The following is a 27,688-nucleotide window of genomic DNA, read 5'->3' on the forward strand; positions in this document are numbered from 1 at the left end:
TGCTCTAAAGTAATTCTTCTAAAGTTAGACCCAAACTCAATTCTGGCAGATTTTTTTTCTTCTTTCTACTTTTTAGGCCCTGATGCCTTATCTGAGACTACAAGCGATACAGCCAGTGTCATGTAAGCTCGAGGCTACTTGTATAGAACACTTGCAGCCTTCACTGTGAAAGACCCACATACAACTACTGATTCATTCATCGGTCTATTCATTTATTCATTCGAATAATAGCAACTGGGTTCCCAGGGTGTCTCAGACAGCATTCCAAGCGCTGGGCAGGCAGGGCGTCCAAGATAGACAAAGTTCCCATTATCACAGAGTTTACATATAAGCAGAGGGGAACAGGCTGAACAAGTCAAGAAACAAATAAAAATTTTGGATCATGACAAGTGCCTAGAGGAAATTTAGCAGGGTAATGTGACTGATCACGGCTGAGAGTAGGGTCCATTTTACAGGCTGTACAAGAATTCTCTGATAAGTCTCTGCAGGGGTGAAAAGGAACCAGCCAAAAGACATAGAAAACGTATTTGCTGGCACTCCCAGCTCTGCTTTTAACGGGAACCCCCACACAAATTCTACAGTCTAGCTTCATTATTTGTAGATTCTGTATGTGCGATTTATGTGCTCACTCCAACTGAAGGATTAATCTGTAACCCCAAATCAATACTTGCGGCCTCTTTGTGTTCGTTTCAGACATGCTCAGAGCACGAGAAACACATGAGTCACCCTCCTAGCACCCAGCTGAGGTTGAATAAGGACACACTCAGCCTTCCTGCTTCAGCTCTTCTATAATCTAAAGATGGCGACAACAGGGACAGTGGTGTAAGAAGCTTTGACCCTGGGGCCAGGTGGATGGATTTTGAGTCCCAATTCTGGCACCTGTGAGTGGGTCAGCCTCAGGCAAGTCACTTAGCACTCTGGAACCTCCGTTTCTCTTTCCCAAAACAAAGACAATAGAATCTACCAGGATGACTTACTCTCGAGATTTAAGATTATATAATCTAGGTGAGGAGTGTGTGTGTGTGTGTGTGTGTGTGTGTGCGCGCGCGTGCACGCGCACGCGCACGCGTGGCTCTTTCCCTAAAGACCAATGGTTCGGTATTTGTCAATTCAGTGCTCCTGGTAACTTTCTAGACCCTAACTACCACAAAATGATGAGAATCGATGGATTTACCTACTATCTAGTGTGCCCATAATGGTCCCAAGTGCTTGGGGAGCAGGAAAGGTAGAATGAGAAGAGAAATTATGTAAGACACAGAAGAACAGCCTGGCTTGGAGAGTGGGTACCCCACTCTCTCCTGCTCCTACGGTAGTTTCGACTCTTCTCATTTAACGACTATGACTAGCTCATCCTTTACAGCCCATTGATGAAAGAGAAATGAGAAAGTCAAACAATGATGCGAGCGTAGAAGGCCAACCCGCCTGTCTCCACCTCCTAGCCCTGAGATCTCATTCAGCACTCACGTCAGACACCAACAGTCAGAGGCGGTCCCGTGGGAGTCGCCCCGGGGTGCAAGGTTTATCTGCTTTCCTAGGTACTCATTCCCTGGTGTTGTTAATGATAACATAAACGGGTTAGCTATTTTCTCCAGAGCACTTGGTTAGCCATGTCCAGTAAAAAGCCCCCCTGTTAAGTTTTATGGTATAATAGTGTTACGGCATTTCACAGAAGGGGTGGGGTGAGGCGGACAATTTCTTATTTTGTTCTTGTCATATACGTATAAACATTAAAAGGATTTAATTACATACACACTAAAAATTGGACTACGTGTCTGCAAAATGTTCTTTAGCAGTCCGTAAACAGTTTCTAAGTATTTCTAAAAACTTGCTCTTTTAATTTGACTTGTATTCGACTGCAAAATGAGATGTTCGGTGCAGAGTATAAACACCATTAGATTTCAGCCACATGTGGCCTTAACATCTTTAGAAATACTTTATGAAACCCTTAGAAGGTGACATCGATGGGGAAACAGTATGTGGCCACGCCACATGGGTGACGCTGGACTAATACGCATTTTAGAAATCCTCATTTTCTCATTTTGAAATGCTTTGTTGAAATGGGCTAGCCATCTCGAGATTTTGAGACCAGAACCTTTCAGTGCCCCTCGTGAGAGGGATGTACTGACTCGGCAGATCACCTTCTATTCACACACAGATGCGAACAGCGGGCTAAGCTTTGGAGAGGATGAGGCTGATGTGTCGGAAAAAGGAAATTTCATTTCAGGGTGTGGAGGAAGGAGGGGTGGTGGCATCACACATCCCAGAGGCCACCATTCACGTTGAGAATGTAAATGCTGGGAATGACAATGTTGCCCCACACCTCCCTACACCCCCACCCCGCCCCACCCCGGCCTACACAGCCCAGGAGACTGCCCCACCACACAGGCCCACCATCAGTGCGCTCCTGAAACTGTTCCATCCAACTGCGACCCCCTTGGTCGAAGATTCTAAACCTTGCTATCCTTAAAATCACTATGGCTGAGATTGGGGCTTTAAGAGACAAAGGTCTACTTTACAAATTTGCCTAGAATGGGTTCTCATGGCAAAAGCAAAGCTGTACCGTGATTCAAATTAAGGTGACCATGAGAAAGGTTAAAATTCTTTTCTATTGTTTTAAAGATTTTATTTATTTATTTGACAGAGAAAGAGCACAAGTAGGCAGAGCAGCAGGCAGAGAGAGAGGGAGAAGCAGGCTCCCCAGGGAGCAGGGAGCCCGATGTGAGGTTCGATCCCAGGGCCCTGGGATCACGGCCTGAGCCGAAGGCAGCTGTCAACCGAATGAGCCACCCAGGTGCCCCAAAACCCTTTTCTATTTTATGTTATGTTGATGTTGTTATTGGTTAAACTCAACAGCGCTTTTTTCTGTTACTAAGAATATGTCATTTTGAGTCTGCACCCAGATTTCAAGGGGTTAGTGTTATTATTATGTCTTACTAACACCATTATTTCATACTGTTATATGCTATAACATCTATAACAAACCCAACTCGCTCCAAAAGAAAAACACTGGAGGAGTTCATTCCCTTCTGCCTGGGGCTGGAGCAACGGAAACACAACAGAGCCACAGATAAGCTGATAATTTGGCCAGGAAGAAGAGGGTCCAGGGAAAGCCTGTATGCAGGTGGGCTCGGTGCCCAGCCATGCGCTGCTGTCCAGGTGTGAAGAGAAATACGAGGATCTGAGGGTGCTTTGGGTTTTATTGCCAAAGGCAGCTGTGATGAACATTCCAGACCCTGGGGCAGAAGTTAGACAGAGCTGCCAGAAGGAACAATGAAAGAGCCTCTAACACTTGAGTTTGTATATAAAACTGAGCCAAAGAGAATTGAGTAAGAGCAGACTGTATTACTGTAATTCATCTAATATGTTTATATGTAATCTTCACCCTAAAACTCTCTCACACCAAAGTCAAATATTTGTAGACCTCGCTCAAGTGGATGACGGAGGGAAGAGTGGCCAAGCTCCCAGGGTCCCTGTCTCTGGGGGAGAAATGGGAGTACAAGACAATATTTTATATGTTCATTTACAGTTGAACACTTTTTTAAAGATTTTATTTATTTATTTGACAGACAGAGATCACAAGTAGGCAGAGAGGCAGGCAGAGAGAGGGGGGGAAGCAAGCTCCCTGCTGAGCAGAGAGCCCGATGCGGGGCTTGATCCCAGGACCCCGGGATCATGACCTGAGCCGAAGGCAGAGGCTTTAACCCACTGAGCCACCCAGGTGCCCCTAAAGTTGAACACTTTCAACTGAAACTTTTGAAAGCCAAAGAGATAGGTTTTTCAGAAAAATAAAAAATGGAATCCTTTCATAAAGTGCTTTTGGTGAGAAGGGGAAGTAGTGACAGTATGGACAGACGTTTCTCAGAATCCTGCCTTTGCCACAGAGTGACAAGGGGGAAAACGCTTTGGCCCAGAGGAGGCCAGGTCTGCATGCTGAGGAACTCTCCATATGGAATTCTGCTATATTTTTGTTATGGGATCGGAAAATAGCTCCCAGGAACCTCACAATAAATCCTCTTTTCTTGAGGTTTCTAAGATTATGAAGCTTAAATGTTGGATAAGGAAGTGCGACGCCATTCAAAATGGCAGCCCACTGTGGTAAGCTGGCAATAAAGAAGCCTTCTCATAAATGAAACACAACTGTGATGATACAATAAAACTGGCCAGCAAGAGCACCACTGCTAACGCCTAAAACTCTGAAGCTTCACACAAGGAATGTCTCCCCAAGAGAAGCACACACAACACGCCAACCGAAGACCCTGCTGATGTTGTCGTTAATTTTTCAGTAAAGCGAAATCGTCAGACAAGGTGAAATGATTTGGAGTGAACAAGGGCTAAAGGAGGCGGTAGTTCAGAACTCAAGGTCCTGAGGAAGTCCTCCTGGGGCTGAAGGCCGGGTCCTCCTTACCTCCTAGCCATGTGTTCGTGGGTATTTGCTGAAACTCTCCACCTCTCAAGTTCCTCTTACATGGTAGACCAGGTGCTCTCCCAAAGGGCTCTGGCAACATGCTGGAGACATTCTCCATTGTTAGAAGCAGTATGTGGGTCAGAGATGCACAAGTGGGTGGAGGCCAGACATGCCACCCAACAAACATCCAGCAATGCTCGGAACAGTCCCTGCCACACCAGGGAAACCCTGGGGTAGCTTGGGGTGAGAGCTAAATGAATTTGTACACGAGAAACCACTGCAAAATATCTGGCACACAGTAATAACTCAATGAGTGATAACTATTACTATTGTTCAGAAAGTCTTTTTATCTGGAATGTCCACACAGAGTCAAAGCTACAAGTTCTAGGACCGGTCAGCCCGGGCTGATTACCTGCAGGACTTAATAGCATGAACTGAAATTTTTTTCCATCTATATCTGTCACCAAAACAATGGCTTGGGAAGCCATAACATGAGAACTAACTCCAGAATTTTGGGTTATTTTCAGATCCCAAAGGCATTCTCAAAGGCTCCTCCCTGATTCAGTGGGATTGGGAGGGCGGGGACAGAGAGGAATCTTCCCAGATGTAAAGCAGGAGTTGGGAGACTTTGCTGTAAAGGGCTAGACGGTAACCATTTCAGCTCTGTGGACCACATGGTCTCTGTTGTAGCTACTCAGCACGGCTGTTGTGGTAGGAGAGCCGCCTCTGACAAGAAGGAATTAAATGGGTGTGGTTGTGTTCCAATAAAACTTTATTTAGGAAAACAGGTGACAAGTCAGATTTGGCCCAAGGGTCATAGTTTACCAACGTCTAGCACAGAGGAAAAGATCATAGACATTGTGATCAGAGAGCTGCGGGTACGAAAAATGCCAAATCTGTGTAAGAATGTCTCCTCATCTGCATACTTTCGATGAAAATATCTGCAGACTCTCTGCATAGTAGGTGCTTGATAAACACCCGTTTTCTCTCGTCTGGGCATGACTAATTGCAATTACTGAGGATTCACAGGATTTCAATTTGAAAATGAAAATATACTTGCAGTATGGTTCCCCCCCGCCCCCCGCCCCGCCGTCCTGCTGGCTTCTGTCACAGTTAGAATAACGCAGCTCTTCCTGCTGTCTTCCTCAGCGCCCACTCGACTGACTTCAAACTCACATTCTTGGCATTAACACGCCAGATTTCTCTTTTTGTGTTCAATGGTAACAGTTCGAAGCAGTTCCAAAAAGCAGCAGCAGAATGGAAGGTGTTGCTAATAATTCATTCAAAAACAGTAAACTCCTCCCTTCCTTTCTCTTATTAATGACACACCTCATAAAACAAATGCTTCCCACCCTTCCGTTCGGGCTGGGCACACAGAATGATAAAAAAAAAAAAAAAATCTATTAACCTGTCATGGACGCTTGTATCTATCAAAAAAAAAAAAAAACTTTCTTTTTTGTAAAGTTTCTGAAAAGTGCTCCTTTCTATTGAGTAATTTTCAACGAATGTATTTGGCAAAAGTCACACTGTGGTCAGAAGCTAAAAAATAATGTATAGAAGGGGATGGTTAACTGAGTTGCTGGGGAGGACAGAGGTGATCCGCCTCAGGGAAGGGAAGTCATTTCTGATGGAAAGAGGAAGCTTCTATGCCACGACCTTCCATTACTCATCCTCCATGTCATTTCTCGTGAAGTGGCATTCTTTTCAGTTGTTATGCCATGATTCCCGAATAGCGGTGTACTGGAAAAATACAAAGTTGAACTTCTATTCAGGCTTGAGGTACTCAAAGATAGATGCCATCCGCTCCCCTGCAAAGTTCTGGAAGAGGAGGAAAGGAATCCCTGCTCTTCAGTGTGCCCTACAGTGAGTGAAATACAGTCCTCTGTGTCCGGTAAGCCCTCCGCTTCCAAGCGCAACCGGAAAATGCTAAGTGCCGATCTGTCTTCCTGACGCATCCCCAGGTAACATCAGTGATCCCTTGCCTGGCTGTCGGGACTCTAGAAAGCCAGCAGAAGCTGGTAGACCGATTTTTAAATATCTTTGCTCCCCATGTTTAATATTCACATTTATCCAAAGAACACAAAACACAGGAGAGTTTAGGGAAACTGAACGTGTGAGCTGGGGGCATGAGGGGGAAAAGCGGCGCGTGCTGTCACTCATTCCATTTTTTTTTTTTAAAGATGTTATTTATTTATTTCACAGAGAGATCACAAGTAGGCGGGGGGGGGGGTGGGGAGTAGGCTCCCCGCTGAGCAGAGAGCCCGACGCGGGGCTCGATCCCAGGACCCTGAGATCATGACCTGAGCCGAAAGCAGAGGCTTAACCCACTGAGCCACCCAGGCGCCCCAGCTCGTTCCATTTTAGAGGCGGCCTGTGGTTCCCTCTCCAGGAAGCAGGCAGGACCCTGCACTGGGAGCACAAGTCACTGCGGGGCAACACCGGGAGGGGCAGGGGAGGTGAGAAGGGGAAAGGTATGAAGCTGGGAGAGTGTGCCTTGTCTCCACCATGGTGGGCAGCTGCAGACTGATCCCAGTGGGTGGCTCGGGGAAACTGCAGACGAGAACAGCTGACGGGGAGAAAGTGCAGTACGCATGTCCTGTCTCCCATCAGTGGCCGGTTGAGGGCTGTTGGGGGCGGCTGGGCAGCGATTCTCCCCTGGAATTAACAGGTGGGTGGGGACACCTCGGTGGGGGAGACACCAGTTGGAATCTTAGCAGCTTCCAGAGGAAAGGAAGCTCTCGGGCCAGCAGACACAGGACTGGTGAGTGCTCTAAGGGCCATGGCGCTGACCACTTCAGACAGAAGCACCTACGTTAGAGGGGACTATGATTGGGACATTTCTTAAGAAGAGCTCTAGAGGATGTCTGGGGCACCGGTGTCACACTCACCCAGCTGACTCGATAGCCCCAACGACTTCGGACTAATTGCAGGGCTGAAGAGAGTCTGTAACTGACAGTGCTTTCTATCCTGACCTTGGTCGTTTTTTTGCTTAGGGCCACAATCAACCCACAAAGGTTCATTTACAACTGACCATAAATAGGTCTACATCTGAGAAGCGGCAGGCAAAGTTACCCAGCAAAGAAAATCCATGAAATCTAGTGAGTCGGACTTTAGGAAAAAAAAAACAGATATATTTCTTTTATCTAGAGACCCCTAGATTTCTCCATCATTCCAATTCATTGGTTAATTACTACTGTCTTTCTAAAACGTTGGCTTTCCAGTTTTAAGCCTCAGTAGGTAGTCTTCTAGAGTAAAATCAAATCTTAAAATCCTTAAGTCAGGGATTATGCAAAGAAGGGCCTCGCTCTCTTGCTCGCTCTCTCCATTATCTGAAAGGTCAACTATATTTCTATACACAAACCTGACAGATGTCGCCTTCTCACCTCCTAACTGGGAAACAAAATGCTCTGTTTACGTTTCTCAGGATCAGGGGCTGGTGGGGAGGCGGCATCCTGCCAGGTAATGGAAACACTGCTTGCTTTAATTTTATTACCAAGAACAAAGCCTTCTTATTGTTTACTAGAACCCTTCAAGGCGGGCCTCATGGGCATAGTTCTAATTTTTTCGAGACCACAAACAAGAGGAATTCTTTAAGGCCATTTCATGAAAAGCAGAAGGAAAAATAGTGTATTCGGCAAAAATTAAAGCAATCCTTTGTTTAAGTGGCCAGAGCCTGACTTAGGTTGGCCTCGCATGTGTCCTCTTGGCGCTGGCGGCTGCTGCCAGCATTAGCCCGGGCGCCCCACCTTTCCGCGGAGCTGAGATCGAGGCTATGTCACAGATACGAAAGCAACCACCCTCCTTTGGGAAAGCCCCTCTTCGGCGGTGTACTTCTCCGATACCACGCTAAAGGAAGAAACATTTTGCACCAAACTAAACACGCCAGCACTCCCCTTGCGAGCTCGATGCAGAGAACGAGGAACCGCACATGAGTCTCGATGCAGCGCGGCCGTGACTGTGCCAGCGATGCAGTCCCCGCTTTGCTGCAAGTTTTACTTCCCTCTCCACTTCAAGCATAGGGCGGCCAGAGCTGCTGTTTTCCAGAGATCTCTGCGACGGCCCTAGTAGCTGGGCAATGTACATGAGAGGGGATGAGGACACACCCATCTCTCCACGAGTGTTAGCGGTGTGCGGGGGTAACGTGGAAGCAATCCACAGACTTGCTGAGTGCCCACAGTATGCAAAAAAGTGCCACACTAGGACCGGGACAAACTCTGCCCTCCAAAGACAGTGACTTCACTAGAGAACAACCAGCAAACACGCCGACTGCATACACACTTAACTGCTAAACCATGGGCTTAGAAAGTTCTAGAGCTCTGTGGTCCAACATGGCAGCTACCAACCCCCTGTGGTTTGGGGGCACTTGAAACAGTCTGAACTGAGGTGTGCCCTGAATATGAAACATGTATATGAATCCTTTGTGTGTTGATGACATGTTGAAATAACAATTTTTTGAATCTATCAGGTCAAGTAAAATGTACCAGTAAAATTAATTTTACCTCTTTGTCTCTACTTAAAAAAATGCGGTTACTTGGAGATCTCAAACTATACACATGGCTCCCATCATATTTCAGTTGGATGGTATGATTCCAGAGGGTTTCAGAAATGGGGCAACTGGTGTGTGTGAGTAGCAGGGGAAGGTTTGCTTCAGAATATGGAAGTGAGACTGGCCTTTGAAGATCAGAGTGAGCAAGACGGGAGCTGGGAAACCCGGGGTGAGGAAGATGGGAAAGGCACCAGAGCAGAAGAAAAACAGAGCATGTCTGTAGGGGAGTAAGGATGTAGATTTCAACAACATGTAGGGTGCAAAGAGCATGTATCTTGAATTAATTATCTGGGACTGGACAGAGAGACACCAAAGTCAGCTATAACTTACTGCCCTTAATGAAAAGCGACATTGAGGTCTACCACGGAGAGCTGGCAAAAGGTGAATTTGGAGACTTAACTTTGGGGGGAGGAATCTTTCCTTGACCTTCTCCTAATTGATTTCCTTTGGATTCTTGTCCTCATCGGTCTGCACCATCTCTCTGTGGAGCTATCCATGCTTGGGGCGCCTGGATGGCTCTGTCGGTGAAGGGTCTGACTCTTGGATTTTGGCGCAGGTCATGATCTCAGGGTCATAAGATCGAGCCCCACGTTGGGCTCCATGCTGGGTGTGAAACCTGCTTAAGATTCTCTCTCTCCCCCTCCTCTGCCATGTGCCCTCTCACTCCTTCTTTAAAAAAAAAAAAGAAGAAGAAGAAGAGAAGAATGAAGCTGTCTATGCTTCCTTGCTCTCCTAAGGTCTTCTTCTGCAATGCCACGTGGTAGTGGTGGTGCTGGTGAAAGTCACGAGGGTGGTGGAAGGGAGGGGAGAGGGAAACTGCAGAGCACTATCACTGTACAAGACGGGCTTTGCCGCAAGGACAGGGGAAAGTGAATCTAACCCGGTCTGGAAGAGAAAAGGAAAGGCCATAGAATTCAGAAGTCTGTCAGCTGCCGATTTTGAGGTATGACAAGGCGCGCGTGCGTGTGCGTGTGCACTGGAGATCAAGATAGTCCGATACGGGTGGGGAAGAGAGAAAGAGAATCTGATATTGAAAATGTCACCCCATAAATGATCTTCAGACCTGGGCTGACTAGCCATCTTCCATGTGTGAAAGCGTTCACAAAGATTTCCCCCAACTTGATTCAAAGTGGCTATCTGGGGTTATTTTGTCTTTTACAAACCAGAATGGATAGAAAGGCTATCCCAGAAAATCAAGAGGAAAGAGACCGATTTATAAGGGGATGGGGAAGACCCACTGTGACCTCCTTTAAGGGCTCAGCAATGACCCAATGGAGAGTTCTGGCATTCTTGACTTCCCTCCGCCAACCCCATTCCCTTAGCCTGCTTCCGGTGACAAAGCCCTTGTGCTGGGAAGAGCTCCCAGTGTGTATCACCCATCCTGCTACTGCCTCTGAGACCTGGCATCACACCAACCCTGTCCTGCATATGGTCTTCTCAAGAAGCCTCCTTTCCCTGCCCTTCAGGATGAGAATTTACCTGATGCTCAGATCTACGCGAATGCACTGAGAAGTGAGAGGGAGGAGGCCAGACGGAGGCAGCTGCTCTCGCTGGGAGGCGTCTGTTTTCTCATCAGTAGCCATGTGCCTTGTGCTAACTGCCAGAGGTACTAGGAAGAGAAAGATACTATCTTACTCCTGGGGAGTCTAACCGACTAGGAGAGGGAATTAGACGCGCCCTTAAAGACCATGAGGATATTTGCCCAAGCACTGTAGCTATATCAACAAATCACTGTGCAGTTTTCCTTAAGCTTTTAGATTCAAGTTATGAATCTCATTATTCTATTCATAAATCCAAGAAATTTTATAAAACCAAGAATAATCACTCTCAGGGGGTCCTGAATCAATGTTTAACTAGCTCAACCTGAGCAGACATAACTCCATTGAACAATCAGCGCCATATATAAATTAGTTGATTGAATTCCTGTACACATTTTTTTTTTAATTGAGGTAAATTTACCTACAGGAAAATGCTTAAATCTTAAGGTACAAGTCAACGCATTTTGATAACCAACAGCTTAATCAAGATAAAAAATATCTCCATCCCCTGGAGCCTCTCTTCCAGTCTATTCTCACCCCCATGGGTAACCACTGTTTTGATTTTTATCGCCAAATTCCTGTAGCATTTTAAATTGCATTTATAAATGTAACATATTCAACTTACTTTATAAGCACTTTAAATGCCTAACAGGGTAAAATTAAAACCCTAACAAGGTAAACCTTCTCACATCCTTAAGTAGCTCTTAGAAATCTAATAAACGAAACTTACAAATGTAGTGAAACTCAAGTTCTCCTGAACATTCCAACAGTGGTTTGCAACAAACTATCTTATACTTTCTAACTTAAAAAAATCACAGGTCTAAAACAAATGACATGTTTCAGATAGGACTCTCAACGCTAACCTGTCAAATTTTTGTAATGTGCCATTTCTCTTAAATGCTACAAACCCTTAAAATACAAACACAGGTTTTAGTTCCAAACTGTTATACAAAATACTGATTCTACAGATATGGTTTAGGTCTTCATCTTTCCACATACTTCTCCAACCTCCTGGGGAGGAGGAAAAAAAGAACTTTCCTTACTAACAGAAGCAAACTGATCATCTCAAAGAAGTTGGCGTCACCAGGTCAGGGATTCATGGTTCAAGATCTAAGAGTAATCTCAGAAAGCCTGGAGGCCCACTGGCCCCACGGAGGCATACTCACCGGGGCCCTTGTTATGGGGAATTGATTATGTCTGCCTACAAGTCACATTTCCATGGTCACCTGAATGACATTGACCTCAAAACAGGACTGGGATCATTACATCAGAAAGCAACGGTAGGAGCTTACTAAGTGGTCATTTTTCTTTTTGCATATGTCTGCGTAAGTCCTGCCACTTTTGCCTCCCCCACACCACAGGCCACACGCTGCTGTGGACCTGTAACAGGAGCTCGGGTAATCACCTTCCAACACCCGCAAGAACCAACAAGGTGCCATCTTCCCTGCCGAAGTAAACACGTGGAAGGCTTCCTTGGGCTTACCACGGCCTCCAACCGAGCTTCCCTGGTTTTCATCGCCTCATACACATAAACCTGATGTTCTATCTAGTGAAAATACTCTTAAAAGCATGGTAAAAGCTCTATCATAAATTCCCAGGCTGGGAAGTTACCTCACTTGGTTGTAAAAATCTTTATTTGCGTTGCTCCTCACTGAAAGCTTTTCACACACAGTGGTAGCCTCAGGCTTTTTAAATAGCTGGGTTTAAAATTTCATATTTCTGTTTCAAACAAAAATAATCAATGCTACAATTGTGCTCTTGTTAACGAACCCTTTCTATGCATGACTCAATTATTTTGCGGGAGAATTTCAAAATGAGAACAGAGCTCTTCAGTTCTCCCTATAACATTTAGCAATTAAAACTAGAAGTGAATCAAATGAAGGTAAAAGATGACATTTCCCGTTTTCTCTCACACTCTGTAATTATCTTATGTACAGAGATAATTTCAGCTTGATTACCATAAAAAGCAATTTTATATTCATTTGTTGAAAAATAATTTAAACGAAATACTAAGACCCAGAAACAAAAGAGACTAGTTCCATGACAAAATGATGGATCGGTGGTTGGAATCAGGCTCATTTCTGAACGGCATGACGGGCGCGTGATGAGACTCAATCTTCTACCTGACAGTCACCTTCTCATCTGGGACGGCTCCTCTCACACCGCTGACTCTCTCTCTCCGCTGGATCCGTCCACCTTACTGCTATCCCGTGACAACCACGATGGCCATTTGTTTAGATCTGCCATGACCCATCCCGCCTATTCTTTATATCATGCCAGAAGCATCCCTCCTGCTCCAGTCAAGCATCCCAGTGCTTTAAGGCAAGGAGGTTGTGTGTGGAACAGTGGCGGGGAGACGTGATCATTATGGGGAGAAACCAATGGAGATATACGCCTTCTCTCTTTTCTCACTGCTCATGCACTGGGCCCCCAATTAAGGCCAATTATTTCACATTTAAGTATTAGCCTTGGGAATCTGCATTACTAAATTCAAATAGGTCCAAGGAATTATCTTCAGAGGTACAGACGTGTGCTCACACTCCACTCCAAGCCACCTGGTTGGGGGGGTGGGGGTGCAGATTCTGAAAAGGACACAATGGTTCTTCCCATCCAAACTGGAAAGAATAGCAGATGAGGAGAGCTTTGGATCACGGTTTTAAAATACTTCCAAAGCTGAAATTTGGAAATGGTATTCCGAGAGTAATGCCAAACTGACCAAGCCTTGTAGTCCTTCATTCCTAAGATTCATCTCTTACTCCAAAACAAGAGAAGACCGGAACATTTTCTACCAATCTTTTCTCACTATGTGTCATGACTGTACCTAAGAAGGTAGCAGCATCCAATGCTTCTGGATTTTTTTTTTTTAAGGCAAGAGCATTGAATCTAGGAAAGACATTCATGTATGTGTTACATACTGCTTTATTTTTTTCAAAGATTTTTTAAAAATTTATTCATTTGGGGGAGGGGAGAGAACAAGCTGGGGGGAAGGGCAGAGGGCCAGGGAGCCTGATGTGGGGCTTGATCCCAGGACCCTGGGATCATGACCTGAGCCGAAGGCAGACGAATGAGCCCCCCAGGCGCCCCTAGGTACTACTTTAATAAACAATTACATTTAATCTCCTTGGAGAAAAGTTAAGTTTGTTTTACAAGCTGTCAATTTGAGCAAACTATGAGGAATAAACTGGACATGTAGCCATTACACACATGCAGTAGCTAATCTGCTCTGGAGAGAATGGAGTTCAGTGCAGCCCAAGAGTTCTTGTCTGTCCTGGGAATCCTAAGACTTGAACTTGGGAGAGCAGCCTTTACCATAGTGACTCATAATCCAGTTTTTGAATGCCACTATATTTGTACTATCACATGACCATCATTCCAGAGCCGTCTACGTAGAGACCCATGGATGACCGTGGGCTGCCTGATGTGCTTTAATGAGGCCAGACTCCGAATCTCGTTCTACCTTGAGAGCATTCTCACAAAGGCTCCAGTGGGGAGGGAATCCAACCCTTATCTGCAGGTGACAAGAGACTATGACTGCACATTCGAGCTGGCCCCCAGCATGACGTATGTTATCTAAGATCAGACACCTGTCCACGACGCAAATGGCACATTCAGTGATCACAAGCTAGTCTCTAGCCAATGGCTATACACAAAGCAAGTGCCAAGGTTTTCCATACAGAAGCAGGGAATGCTCTCATGTAAAACTGCATAATACAATAATTTAAACTTAAAACTTCATCTTTCTTTTTTTCTTTTTATAATTTTTATTTTTTTTTTAAGATTTTCTTTATTTATTTGACAGAGAGAGAGATCACAAGTAGGCAGAGAGGCAGGCAGAGAGAGAGGGGGAAGCAGGCTCCCCGCTGAGCAGAGAGCCCAATGCGGGGCTCGATCCCAGGACCCTGAGATCATGACCTGAGCTGAAGGCAGAGGCTTAACCCACTGAGCCACCCAGGCGCCCCTCATCTTTCTTTTTAACCCAGTGCTTTCTCCCCTTTATTTCAAAGCTTATAACTGAATGTTTTTAGGATGTGGTAAATGACTGAAAAAGTCTTTACGGACCCCTATTTTCCCAAATCAATTTTTTTTTTTTAGCCGTTTCTTACAAGCTACTGTGACACATCACCCTCCTCTCTCTCAATCTAGGGAGCCTGATATCTGAGCAAAAATTTAATTAAATGGCACTGAGTTTACCCCCGAGAAGACTGTCACTGCCTGTGTCATCTAGCAGTAGAAGAGCTCAGAGAAAGTCAGCAAGAGAGCAAAGTTTCACTAAAATCAAAGAAAAAGATAACTCAAAAACTTAGTCTAAAAAACAACGGCAAAAGGAATTTTGTTTTTGTTTTTAAAGTAATTACAAGGCGCCTGGGTGGCTCAGTCGGTTAAGCATCTGCCTTCGGCTCAGGTCGTGATCCTGGGCTCCTGGGATCGAGCCCCGCATCAGGCTCCCTGCTCGGCTGCTTCTCCCTTTCCTTCTGCCCCTCCCCTCCGCCCCCACCCATACTCTCTTTCTGTCTCTCAAATAAATAAATAAAATCTTTAAAATAAAATAAAAAATAATTACAAACAAGGCAAGATAAGCCACAGGGGCTCATGCCAGGATTTAGGCAGGATGCTGGCTTGGAGAACCCCCTTGTAGGATGAGCTTGGGCAAGGATGGTGAGGTCAGATGAAGGAGCCTTTATTTTCTCCATGCTGCTCTGGCAATTAATTAGTCACCGTTCCCCAGTGTTTCTTCACCATCCTTCTGTGTATTTAGTCACGGGTCACCCGTAACTCCCCAAATGAACATCTTGTTTGTGTCCAGTGTCGTAGGCCCCTTGAAAGAACTCGATTCGGGGAACTTGGTGTTGAGAACTTGACACCTATCCGCATTTGCTTAGCTACTAAACTCGGCCCTCTGTCCAATTCTCCTAACGAGAACAAAACCCAGTGGCCAAAAACCCACCGTTTTTAGAAGCCAGCACATTCCCCGCATGCTTCTTGGGAGTCTACCTGCTACCTTTCAGGGCCTCCCCCTCCTGAGTCCCAAAGAGCCTGCAGCTAGTTTTAAAAGGATTTGGTACTTACCCTCAAAAAGCCATTTCACTTGCTAACCCTCACTGTGAAAACAAGTTACGGAAACAATGGGGATGGGGGAGCCCTTCAGACTCTTTTCACTCTCAAGAAAAGCAGCAGTGAATCCCAGGAAGGAGGTGGGACTTAGAAGGATGTGGCACTTCCTCAGGATTCGGTGGGAACTCATTGATTTCATTTACAACAATCGCGAGTCGCCTGTCAGGGGGGGTCATTTTCCCTCGGCAGGCTCAGCCCCGAACACAAGGACACCTTCAGGAAGAGGAAAAGGAAGAAATACAGTCCCGGAACCTCGGATGTGAACCAGGAAATTCTTGTCCGCTCTGCGCTGATTTAAAAGGGCCCAACACATTCCACTCGCTCTTTGCACTTTACGAGTGGGCCGTGGGGATCGCCCCCAGGCTGCGCGCTCAGTGCCTTCTGCACTAAGCGATCCGTGTTAGTTTTCTGTTAGCCCAAAATAGCCTTTACTGAAAAGAACTGGGGATGCCGGTTGTCGCTGGGAACGTTACCCAGGTCTTTGTACTCCGTGAACCCTCACTAAGCCTTCAGGACCAAATACAAGTTCAGAGAACGATGGGGTTATTAAAGCCCACCCCGCTCTCCATCTCTCAAAAGCTGGTTCCTACCGATGCCCTGCACACACCTGTTTCCGCAGAACGAACTGCTTGCTCTGTCGTCCCCCCCACCCCCCCACTGCTAGAAGAAATGTCCTGCTTCTTGGAAATTCCAAGTACCAAGTCCACACCTCGCTACAGCCGGTAGTTTTCTATTCTGTATTGCAGTTCTTCTTGGGTCTTGAGCAGGACCATAAGCTCTCCGCGGGCCGGCTGGTCTCCTTGGTGCCTAGTAGAGTGTGACGCACACAGCAGATGCCCCCTACACGTGAGCCGAGTGAACGAGCTAGCGTCACACTTGAACAAACCCAAGTAACTGGCCAGAGGCTAAAATGTACGTCCTCGCCCAGAAAGGTGTGTGTGGTGAACACCACTCATAGATCAACGGGGATGGGAACAGGAAGAGCGGAAATTTATGTTAAACTAAATTATCCCAAACCGGGAAATAAGGCGAAAAGAAGACTGCGAGTCCTTATGGGGTTGTGCTAGATCACGCTAGATCATAGTAGATCGTGCTAGATCGCGCTAGATCATACTAGATCGTGCTAGATCGCGCTAGATCATACTAGCACATAACCCACCAAGGCGGCCCAAGGAAGAGTCCTGTAGCTCTCCAGGATGCCAGGCCATAGGGTTCGGCTTTCTCTTCACTCCTGATCCAGACTTAGTCTCTGCAAAGTTAAACATTAACTTGGAGAGAACCAACGCAATACCACTCATTTTGCCCAAATGTTATGACTTCCCAGCCCTTTGGGTCATGAACCAGTTTTGCATCTAAGTTAGCTACCTGGTCCCAGCGCCCTTCTCCCTGCACCACGCCCCCAGCGCCCCCCGCACCCCACGTGTGTGGGCATTGGCTTCTGCTCTGCTCCTTCAGGCCAGCCTTACAACCTTGCTGACGCCTTCATCAGTGCCTTAAATAAATCTTCAACAGACTCACTGGATTATTGCATGAGAACCAGATGCTCAATATTTTGAAAAATTACACTAAGAATATTAATAATTATGAATAAGAAATACATAATATAAGAGTAAAAAAGATAGGTACTTATACTATCATTTTTCTACCCATAATTAATTTTAATTTTTATCCAGAATGTGTTCCCCAAATACCAAATTTATTCACCCACAAGGATTCCTTTCCATTCCTAAGGCTTTATACAGAAACCCAGTGAAAAGAATACATACTCTTTACTCCTTGTAAATAACTTTCAATGGCGCGTACAATCAACTCACTAATAGCTTTATTTAAAGAGCCTCTATCACAACTAAATATCTGAACTTTTGGAAGAAAAATAAAATCTGCTGGTAAATTTCTCTCTATACTTTGAAATGACTGAACATTATGGAAAGTAATTTTCCATGTTAAAATGAATAGCATTTTGTAAATTCAAGCCATACTGAGATTGCATTAGGAGCGAGACAGTTGTTCTGAAATCACTACAGGCCATAATAGAAACCAGACACTAAATGCTTTAAGAAGTAACTAGCTGAAATTGAATGAAATAATCACCCAATCCATAAAGCCTTTGTAAAAGTTCCCCATAAAACACAGGTAATTTTTTTTTTATTGAAGAGAAATTATTCTTTCTTATTGTCCTAAACATCAAATGCCATCACTTCATAAAAATAAAATATAGCAATGGATCATTCCATTTAGTTCACCCATTTATTCCTATAACACATTCACTGTGCCCTACAATAATGAAAACATTATGCTTGTTCACTGGTATTTACCATGTTGTTTAATCAACAAGGCTCAAAATAGTCCGTGGAGAGACCCTTGCCAAAAGCATATCCATTCTTTTTTTTTTAAGATTTTATTTATTTATTTGAGTCGGGGGGTGGGGGGAGAGGGAACTCTCGAGTTGGGGAGGAGCAGAGAGAAAGGGAGAAGCTGAGCGCAGAGCCCGGTGCAAGGCTCGATCCCACGACCCTGAGATCATGGCCTGAGCCGAAATCAAGAGCCAGATGCTCAACTAAATGTGCCACCCAACGCCCCCCCACCAAAATGAATCCATTTTAAGCAGAGGATTAGAAACATCCGGGTTCTGCGATTTGTCCTTGGTGTCACTGCTGCTTGAATACTCTTGACTTAATCCCAACAAGTGGTCCATTTCATGGAAATGTATCTGACAACTAAGATACATTGAATGTACATCTGCAGTGGGTTGAATTGTGTGCCCCCCCACAAGCCTGCCTGCCCAGAAAGATTATGTTCAAGTCCTAAACCCTGGTATCTTCAAATATGACCTGGTTGGGAAACAGCGTCTTTACATATGTAGTTGAGTTAAAGTGAATTCACCCTGGGGTTAGGATGGCTCCAATCCAATGGCTGGTGTCCTGTGAGAAGATTTGGACACAGACACAAAGTCACACAGGGAGAAGGCCATGGGACCACAGAGGCAGAGGTGAGAGTGCTGCAGATACAAGCCAAGAACTCCAAGAATTGCCTGGAACTCCTAGAAGGTGGGAAGAAGCATGGACTTGTCCTCCCCTAGAATTTTTTGAGGGAGCAAGGCTTTATTTCGAACTTCTGGCTGCCTGAACTATGAGAGAACACATTTCTATAATCTCGTGCCGTCCGAGTTCGTGGGGATTTGTTACAGCAGCCTCAGCGAAACTGATACGACACCTTTTACACAGTGCTTTTCTGGATGCCCTCTGTCAAGGCAATTAAAATCTATAACATTAGGAATGCTAACACTCAAAAAACAAATACTCAAGTCAAAAAATGGGCAAAAGACATGAACAGACACTTCTGCAAAGAAGACAGACGAATGGCTAACAGACACATGATAAAGTGGTCTTCATCATTAGCCAATCAAAACCACATTGAGATACCACCTTACACACGTCGGAATGGCCAAAATCGACAAGGCAAGAAACAACAATGTTGGAGAGGATGGGGAGAAAGGGGAAGCTTCCTACACTGTTGGTGGGAATGCAAGTTGGTGCAGCCACTCTGGAAAACTCTTTGAGGTTCCTCAAAGAGTTAAAAATAGAGCTACCCTATGACCCTGCAATTGCACTACTGGGTATTTACCCCAAAGATACAGATGGAGTGAAAAGAAGGGCCGTATGCACCCCAGTGTTCATAGCAGCAGTGTCCACAATATCCAAACTGTGGAAGGAGCCGAGATGCCCTTCAGCAGACGAATGGATAAGGAAGATGTGGTCCATATACACTTTGGAGTACTATGCCTCCATCAGAAAGGATGAATCCCCAACTTTTGCATCAACATGGATGGGACTGGAGGAGATTATGCTGAGTGAAATACATCAAGCAGAGAAAGTCAATTATCCTACGGTTTCACTTATTTGTGAAACATAAGGAACGGCATGGAGGACATTAGGAGAAGGAAGGGGAAAATGTAGTAGGGGAGATCAGAGGGGGAGATGAACCATGAGAGAATATGGACTCTGAGAATCAAACTGAGGGTTTCAGAGGGGAAGGGGTGGGGGGATGGGCTAACCCGGTGATGGGTATTAAGGAGGACACGGACTGCATGGAGCACTGGGTGTCATATGCAAACAATGAATCATGGAACATGACATCAAAAACTCATCATGTTCAGTATGGTGACTAACATAACACACTAAAAAATTTTTTTAAAAAAAGGAATGCTAAGTAAAGCCACCGCAGCAGATAGAGCTGTCGTGGAGGTGGGACAAAGCGGTGCATGGGGAGAGAGTCTCTGAGACCCTAGTTCTTTCCAATTCTGCCCATCTTTTATATCTGGCTTCTGCAAAAGATCTAATGTTTAAAAGATTCCCACCTTAAAAATGTAAAGGCAAGGAGGGTATAATTGTGAAACACAGCACAAAGAGACACTCACCTCCACATGCTGACAGGTTTGGATGAGTTTAGCCAAAAGGGTCTCTAGTTCCGTGTTCCTCTTGATAAGGCTGGTGAGGTTACTCTCTAAGTTTTGCTGTTCAAAAAGAGAAGAAGAATATTATTCTGAATCCTGAAAATATTGTGCCATATCCTGAAGTATTATAAACCTTTAATAACCAAATTACTCATACTCAGGAAAATGTGATCCTTTTTTCAGAAACCTCAATGAAATCTATGCAGCTTTAAGCATTTACAGATCTATTTTTTTAAGATTTTATTTATTTATTTGAGAGAGAACGCACGCACACAAGCAGGCAGAAGGGCAGAAGAGGGAGAAACAGACCCACTGCGGAGCAGGGAGCCCAACATGGGGCTCGATCCCAGGACCCTGGGATCACGACCTGAGCCAAAGGCAGACACTTAACCGACTGAGCCACCCAGGCGCCCTGCATTTATAGATTTAAACTCGACTTTGAGTAACTGCCTTTAAAAGAACCTTTAAAAAAGATTCAAATTTCATTCTTTTTTCCCTCCTTCTTGTACGAACCTGGGCACATTTACCGGAATAATTAGCTATAGGTCATGAACTAGGGAGAAAAGAGGTAATTGGATTTCTAGTTCTTTACCTGACTCAGAAGTGGCAATACTATAAGGAATATATTCCCACTGCAAATCAACTATTATTGGATTTTTAGGATTTACCATCTTACGGGCAGGCTGAGGTCAGTCCCTCAGAGGAAGGTTTAAATTATCCAGCTACTGCTGACATTACGACTATTTATAGGCATTTACAAGATACAAGAAGTCCTCATCATACACATTTACACACTCGTAGTACATTTTATCGTACATGCTTCTATTCTTTGTCTATCAACATATCAATGCCAGATTAAATTTTCTTGAATGCCACATTTTTCATATCACTGTCCTGCTTACAAATCTAGAATTACTTCCTATTTCCTTAGAACATCAAATTTAAAGTTACCTGTAATGACCATTAAATCTAGTTTTCGACCATAATAACCCGCTTCTTGTTCTGCACGCTCTTCATTGATGCCACTCATTCACTTGTCCATTCACACAAGTATTTATTTAGCTTCTACTACTGCCAGACTCTGAGAGATACTGGGGAAACACAAACAGAAACTCCTACGCCCTGTCCACCAGGAGATGGTGGGGCAGGGGGTGTGGAAGTGCTGTGAACGAGTTAGGTTTTCCAGAGGACACGTTCCTTCCGCCGAGGCTGGAAGGATGGGCCATGGAGTTTTTGGTGAACAACAATGGGAATTTCTTGGGAAGATGGGACGGAGGTAGCGGGGGTCACGGGGGATAGAACGATGTCACGAACCAAGATCACGGCAAAGGATTAGGGTGACTGCGTGTTTTACTAGTTACACAATTCCACAAATACAGTGAAAAGACGGAACAGAAGGAAATTTCATGGAAAAGAAAACAGATTGAGGATTTATAATGCCATCTGTGAAAGAGGATTTGAAGAGAGTATTTTGAAAATCAATAATTTCATCAAGGTGATAACAGTTCACCATGCCATGAAATTAATTTCTGAAAGCATTTATTCTTTCTACTTTATAAAATTTTAGATTTCGAAAGGTACACTCACGAAAAGAGTCACTTTTACTTAATGCTTAAAATCTATACGTCAGAAACAGAAATCTCTCTGGTCATTCTTAAACAAGTTCTGCTTATTAATCTGGTGTTTATCCTACTGCCTAATTTTTTCATTTCAGTGACCACATTTTTCGTTTCCAGTGGATTCTTTATCACACCTCCCTTTTCTTGAACTACCTTCTCTTCTTGTTCCCAGGATAGGTAGTTCCCTCCTTCATAATTTCAAGAAAACTAAACACACTTATTTATTCTTAAGCTTACTTGAAAAAAGGCAAATCCCTACTTTCCTGTGTTTGCGTGACGTTTCCCAAGAGTCTGATTTTATCTCGTATCTTACAATCTTTGTCCGACAGCTCATCTGATGCAAACTTTGTTCCCTGGGCTGGGATCCGGGGATTGGCACAGCACAGCCAAATGAGCTGCCCACTCTGATGTTAGGGCGTGAGATCGGTTCCCCAGGGAGGGCACTCCCACAGGACGCCCGTGTGTTAGAGGCACTGATCCCGGTTTGACTCAGGGCCTCCCTGAGGCATTCTGTTCCTGAGAGTTCTGTCTGGCTCCAATTCCAGACAAGGTGGGAGGTACCCTTTGAGTCCAGTATTTCCATGGGGAGTTCTGGCCTCCGGGCATGTGGGACAGTCTAAGGCTTCTGCCCCATGCGGGACACTCTCCACCACGTTCCCCCACCCAGTTCCCACCGCCCCGTCCCATCTCCACTTCTCCCGAGTAGCCCAGCTTCAGCCTCCCCGCCATTCTGCAGCTCCTTTCATTTCCGGTCCTTGGAGACTTTCCACTTATGTTGAAACTTGATTATTACTCTTCAAAATCCATTCGAAAATATCTTATCTGTAGTTCTCATGTGCTCAGAATTCAGACGGAGGTTTGGTACTTATTTCATCAGGACTGGAAGACCAACAAGAATGCTTCAATTTTGGCTTTGAAACATGCAAAGCGTCTCAAATACAAATAATTTAAAGGAGAAAAATAACTATTTCCCACTGAAAGGATGGGACACCTTAACAGAAAGACGGAGGAGGAACCAGACAGAGTGATTAAAGTTCAAGTTCATGAGCTCATGGTTGCATCGAAGAAAACCTTGCTTTCGAAGCTCTTAACAACAACGCAGACCACCACCACAACGCAGACAACAGCCAAAAGTTTTTTCTGTTTGGATGAAATGAATCACAGCTACTAATCACTTTATGGCCAGAGACTAGAGACTAATTCTGAGGCGTTCCATTACTCAGTGTCCTTAATCTAGACGTGACTCCTTTATGGCATATTTGTCAACTTCTTTTGGTATGATAATCTCAGGGAATCTTTTTCCTTGCCTTTCTGGCTGACCCTTCTGAGCAGGAAATTTCTAGGGAAATACATCATCTAACTGTTTACTCTTCGGTGATCACAGGTATGATTTTTCTAAAGCTAGTCAGCAAAAGAGAGCCAAATAAATAGAATCTAACACATTTAGATTTTACAAACATCTGCTTGCTTCCCCGCCTTTTATTAAGTATACATCATGTATAAAAATCTGTTTTTAATCAGCTAATATGTAGACTAAAGCCTGTGGTTTAAACACATTGACCTATCTGGATCCTTTGGGGTTATTCAAATTTAAATAGTACAAGTGTTACTGAAGTCCACAAAGAATTACCGAGTCACTTACAAGCATAATAAAGGGAAATGAAGCTGGGAGAGAGACTTGTTTCCAAGAAGTACCAAAGGGACTGACAACACTTCTGAAGAGAGCCCGGGTAATGGGGAGGTAACAAAATCCAGTCCTCAGTGAACCGTGCATCCATAAGCTTCTACTACGGGGACTTCTGTGGTGTTTTTGAGAATTTAACTGGATCGCTCACATCCTGTGTGGCGGTCAGCAGGTCCTATAACCTCCCAATTTTGACTGTGCTTTGTGCAAAAGAGAGATAATATTTTTTGGCGTAAGAGTCTTGGGACTAAGTGTAGAGAAGTATCTACTTCCCTACGGCTATCTACGGAATTCTATGGGGTACCCACAAAATAGTCTGAGTTTCCTGTTCTCGCCTCGAAAACGTTAATACATTTACATCTCCTTACGGAGCTGAGCTCTGGAGAGATCCAAGGAGTTGGCCTGAGCGACCACACAAGCAGGGGGTGAGGAGACTGGGGCCACCATCCCAGCTCAGTTCTCCCGGACGGACGCCACCCGGGCCCAGCTTCCCCACCCGGGGGGTGCGCGTGTGGACGGAGCTCCCTACCTGCGCTGTTGGTAAACTCAGGGGAGGAAATGAACACATACACCAGGAACTATGCAAACGTTTGTTGAAATCATGAGTTATGGGAGAAAACATTCGGTTTGGTGTCAGGGCCCCGCACTAGAGGGGCCCAACCCCGGGCCTCGGATGCTCTCGGGCTTGCTGGTGGCTTTGGGCTGCCAACACCTGTTCTTTCGGGCACCAGGGTTTCCTCGGGCCCGGGCAGGGTGCGCTGGGGGGCTGAGGGCAGTGGGGAGGCTGATGCCCCTAGGAGCAGCCTTCAGTCAGCAACTACTGGCAGTAAGTAGGTAGATGAAAAGCCTGGCTTCCTTCACATCCCGGGTGGGAACCGTCTGAGTCACAGCCCACAGAGCCCTTCAGGGAGCCCCACGGAGCGGGGCCAGGTGCCGGTGGCGACGAGCGGCTCCCACCCACGCCCTCTTTCTGCTTCCTTCCCTTCGTGGTCCCGCTTCCCCTCTCCCTTACAGCTGCTGCCTGGGTCGCCTTCCAACATGGATTCTGAGCCAGGGTCTTCTTCTGGGAGAACTCGACTGAAACCTTATTAGGAAAATAATCCTAGTCCGCTATTCGTGCGTTTTCCTTCTCATGAGGAATAGCCACATTGACTAAAGAGTTCACTGGTCTTAAAAGACATTTGCAACTGCAAGAGATTGTTTTCTCTTCCTCCACCTCCCCTCTCTTTTTTTTCTTTAAGATTTTATTTATTTGAGAGAGAGCGAGAGCGAGAGAGAGCTGTGGGGGGAGCAGCAGTAGGGGGAGAGGGACAAGCAGACTCTGCACTGAGCGCGGAGCCCCGGCCAGGGGACTGATCTCAGGACCCCAAGATCATGACTGGAGCCGAAACTAAGAGTTGGGCGCTTAACTGACTGAGCCACCCAGGTGTCCTCTCCCCTCTTTCTAGCTTTTTCTAGAGGTCACAGATCGTCCAAATTCCGGGCTCTAAACCAGCAGCCCCTGGAAATACAATGTCAGCCATGTGTGGCTGGACCACACATGGGCCACATGGCCTGTGCAGAACCCTCCTGGCCGGAGAAACCTCCATGCCCCCTGAAGCCACCCACACCTTCCAAGGACCCCCACACCACAATCCCGGAGCCTGCTGGGCCGCCAGAACAATGCCCTCAACTCAGCCCTCTGAGAACCTGAGTCCACACCAGCACCTCAGGCCTGCCATCCTCCTAGGACCAAACCCTAACCCTAGGTTGGGTGTTCAGGCTCTGGACCCCAGAGGCCTGACACCCAATTCCTCCCATGGATGGGAGCATCAGACTGACAGCAGGACTCAGACTCTCGGCCAGGAGGAGACCATTTCCTTGGGTGCTCTCTTAACACCCTCAGAGCCCTAGAAACCGGCATGCTCCCCTGAGGCCATTCCCGCCATGTGAATCACATTTTAAATTTTCTAATAGTCGTTGGGGCTGCCTGGGTGGCTCAGTGGATTGGGGCTCTGCCTTCAGCTCAGGTCATGATCTCAGGGTCCTGGGATCGAGTCCCGAATCAGACTCTCTGCTAGGCAGGGAGCCTGCTCCTTCCTCTCTCTCTCTACTTGTGATCTCTCTCTGTCACATAAATAAAAATCTTTAAAAACATTTTTTTCTAATAGTCGTGTTAATAAAAAATAAAAAACCAGTTAAAATTAATTTTCAGAATATATTTTACTTCATTCAATATCCAAAATGTTATTTCAACCTATAAATCAATATTTAAAAATTGATGAGCCAGAGCGCCTGGCCAGCTCAGTAAGTGGAGCATGTGACTCCTGATCTCAGGGTTGTGAGTTCAAACCCCACATTGGATGTAGGTAGAGATTACTCAAGATGTTAAAAAAAAAAAAAAAAAAAAAAACCAAAACCTGATGACCTATTTTACATTCTTTTTCTTTGTTTCTTTTTACTAGGTCTTTGGAATCTAGTAGGTGTTTTATACACATAACACATCTCAATTCACACCATTCAGCATGTCAACTGCTCGGCAGCTACACACAGCAAGCAGCTCTACTGCTGAATGGCACAGCGCTAGGGTCTTGAACAGGGGTCAGCAAACTTCTGGAAAGGGCCAGGTAGTAAATATTTTAGTTTTTATTGGCCACAACCTCTCTGTTGCAACTGCTCAGTTCTGCTGCCCTTTTAGTGAGAAAGCAACCACGGACTCTACAGAAACGGATGGGCAGGGCTCTGTTCCAGTATAAAACATTATTTACAAAAAACAGGTGGTGACTGAGATTCGGCCCGTAGGCCAAGCTCCTTCCTGGGCCTGGGCACACGCTCTTCCCTTTGGAATGCACCTGCACAGCAGGAAATAATTCCACTACTAAGGGGAGGGCATAATGAAACCATAGTACGTATTGAGTGCCTGCTGTATACCCATCACAGCTTAGTCCCTTTCCATCGGAAGTGCTCCAATATTTACTGTGGGAACAATTAGCAGGGAAGACTGAATATCCACTAGACGACTCTTCTGAAATCTAATGTAGTAAATCAGCTAACTAGTTAGTTCATTTAACAACTACTACAGATTGTTCAAACATTGTCTTCTCCCCTTGAGGGCCTTTCTCGTTGGTAGCATTGAGTCTGAGCCCAAGAAGAGGGGCTTGGCAACCAAGAAGCATTCTGAAAGGGATGCCGTGTAACTCTCTAAGACCACAAGGTTTCTGGAAAGGCAAATACTACAGTGTTGAGCAAATTTTAATAAACATGGGTTTAGATAAATAGTCTAGCAATTATCACAGACTCATCTAGTCCAAATTCCACCTAAAAGCAAAGTCAAGTTGCTCCTAGCCTTAACTCATGACCTCTTCCCCAGCTGTGTTTCTCATAGCGCTGCTTACTCTCCGAAGGGGAAGGACGTGCTAAGAATGTGTCTTTGTTGAGACAGATGAGGCTTTCGTAAGCACCCAGCTGGCCGATGGAATTCACCAGATGCCTCCTACCACCACCACTACCACCAAAGCAGAGGAATACAAATAATTTAAGATGGTCCTTCTAAAAGTAAAACTACAAGGATGGTCCTTCTAAAAGGCAGATCTGGTTTCTTTTTTTTTTTTAAAGATTTTTTATTTATTCATTTGACACAGAGAGATCACAAGTAGGCAGAGAGGCAGGCAGAGAGGCAGGCAGAGAGAGAGAGAGGAGGAAGCAGGCTCCCCGCGGAGCAGAGAACCCGATGCGGGACTCGATCCCAGGACCCTGAGATCATGACCTGAGCCGAAGGCAGCGGCTTAACCCACTGAGCCACCCAGGCGCCCCCAGATCTGGTTTCTTAATATCAAGCCAACGATAAGATCCATGTCAAACCTGGAAAAGGCCAAGTTGTAAGCCATGACCTACTTAAACAATGAGGCTGCCCCACACACTTTTCTGCCTCAAGGATGATTAATTTTTCCCATAATTTTTGTTTTTCACGCATACACCGCTAATGCATTTTCACAGAGCCATAATGCACCTCCTTTACGTTAGGTAGTGTTCAGGAAGCTGATAATGTAACAATTTAACAATCCCTGGTGGGGCACAAGGTTTCACACCGACCTCAACAGGGCCAGGCGCTCAGGGCTGCGGACACCAGCCGAGAATAGTAAAACCGAGCTTTGTGCTTCGACACACACGGATACCTAATCAAATGGCAAGGTAAGCAGACAAAAATACTGCTCATTTTAGCCTTCGGAGAACCTGTCCCTAAGAGTCGGGTTGCAGGGAATTAATGACTTGTCATTGAGCACTACTATTAAAATGTATGCCTGAAACAGGAGATTTCAGTAACTCCTTTTGGGTTGATCCAGGCCTTACAG

At 45.4% G+C, this 27,688-nt stretch overlaps 1 protein-coding gene across 6 annotated transcripts in view; it reads right to left on the reverse strand.

The window, feature by feature from the left end:
- Nucleotides 1–27,688, reverse strand: part of MID1 (midline 1) — a 338,332-nt gene that overhangs the window by 45,497 nt on the left and 265,147 nt on the right. For all 6 annotated transcript variants that reach the window (XM_032330088.1, XM_032330089.1, XM_032330090.1 and 3 more), the window contains exon 3: nucleotides 20,019–20,114. In XM_032330088.1, the coding sequence (XP_032185979.1) occupies nucleotides 20,019–20,114 (96 nt within the window). The remainder of the gene's footprint in view (nucleotides 1–20,018; nucleotides 20,115–27,688) is intronic.

Source organism: Mustela erminea, chromosome X, assembly GCF_009829155.1.
Source record: "Mustela erminea isolate mMusErm1 chromosome X, mMusErm1.Pri, whole genome shotgun sequence".
Taxonomy (NCBI): Eukaryota; Metazoa; Chordata; class Mammalia; order Carnivora; family Mustelidae; genus Mustela; species Mustela erminea.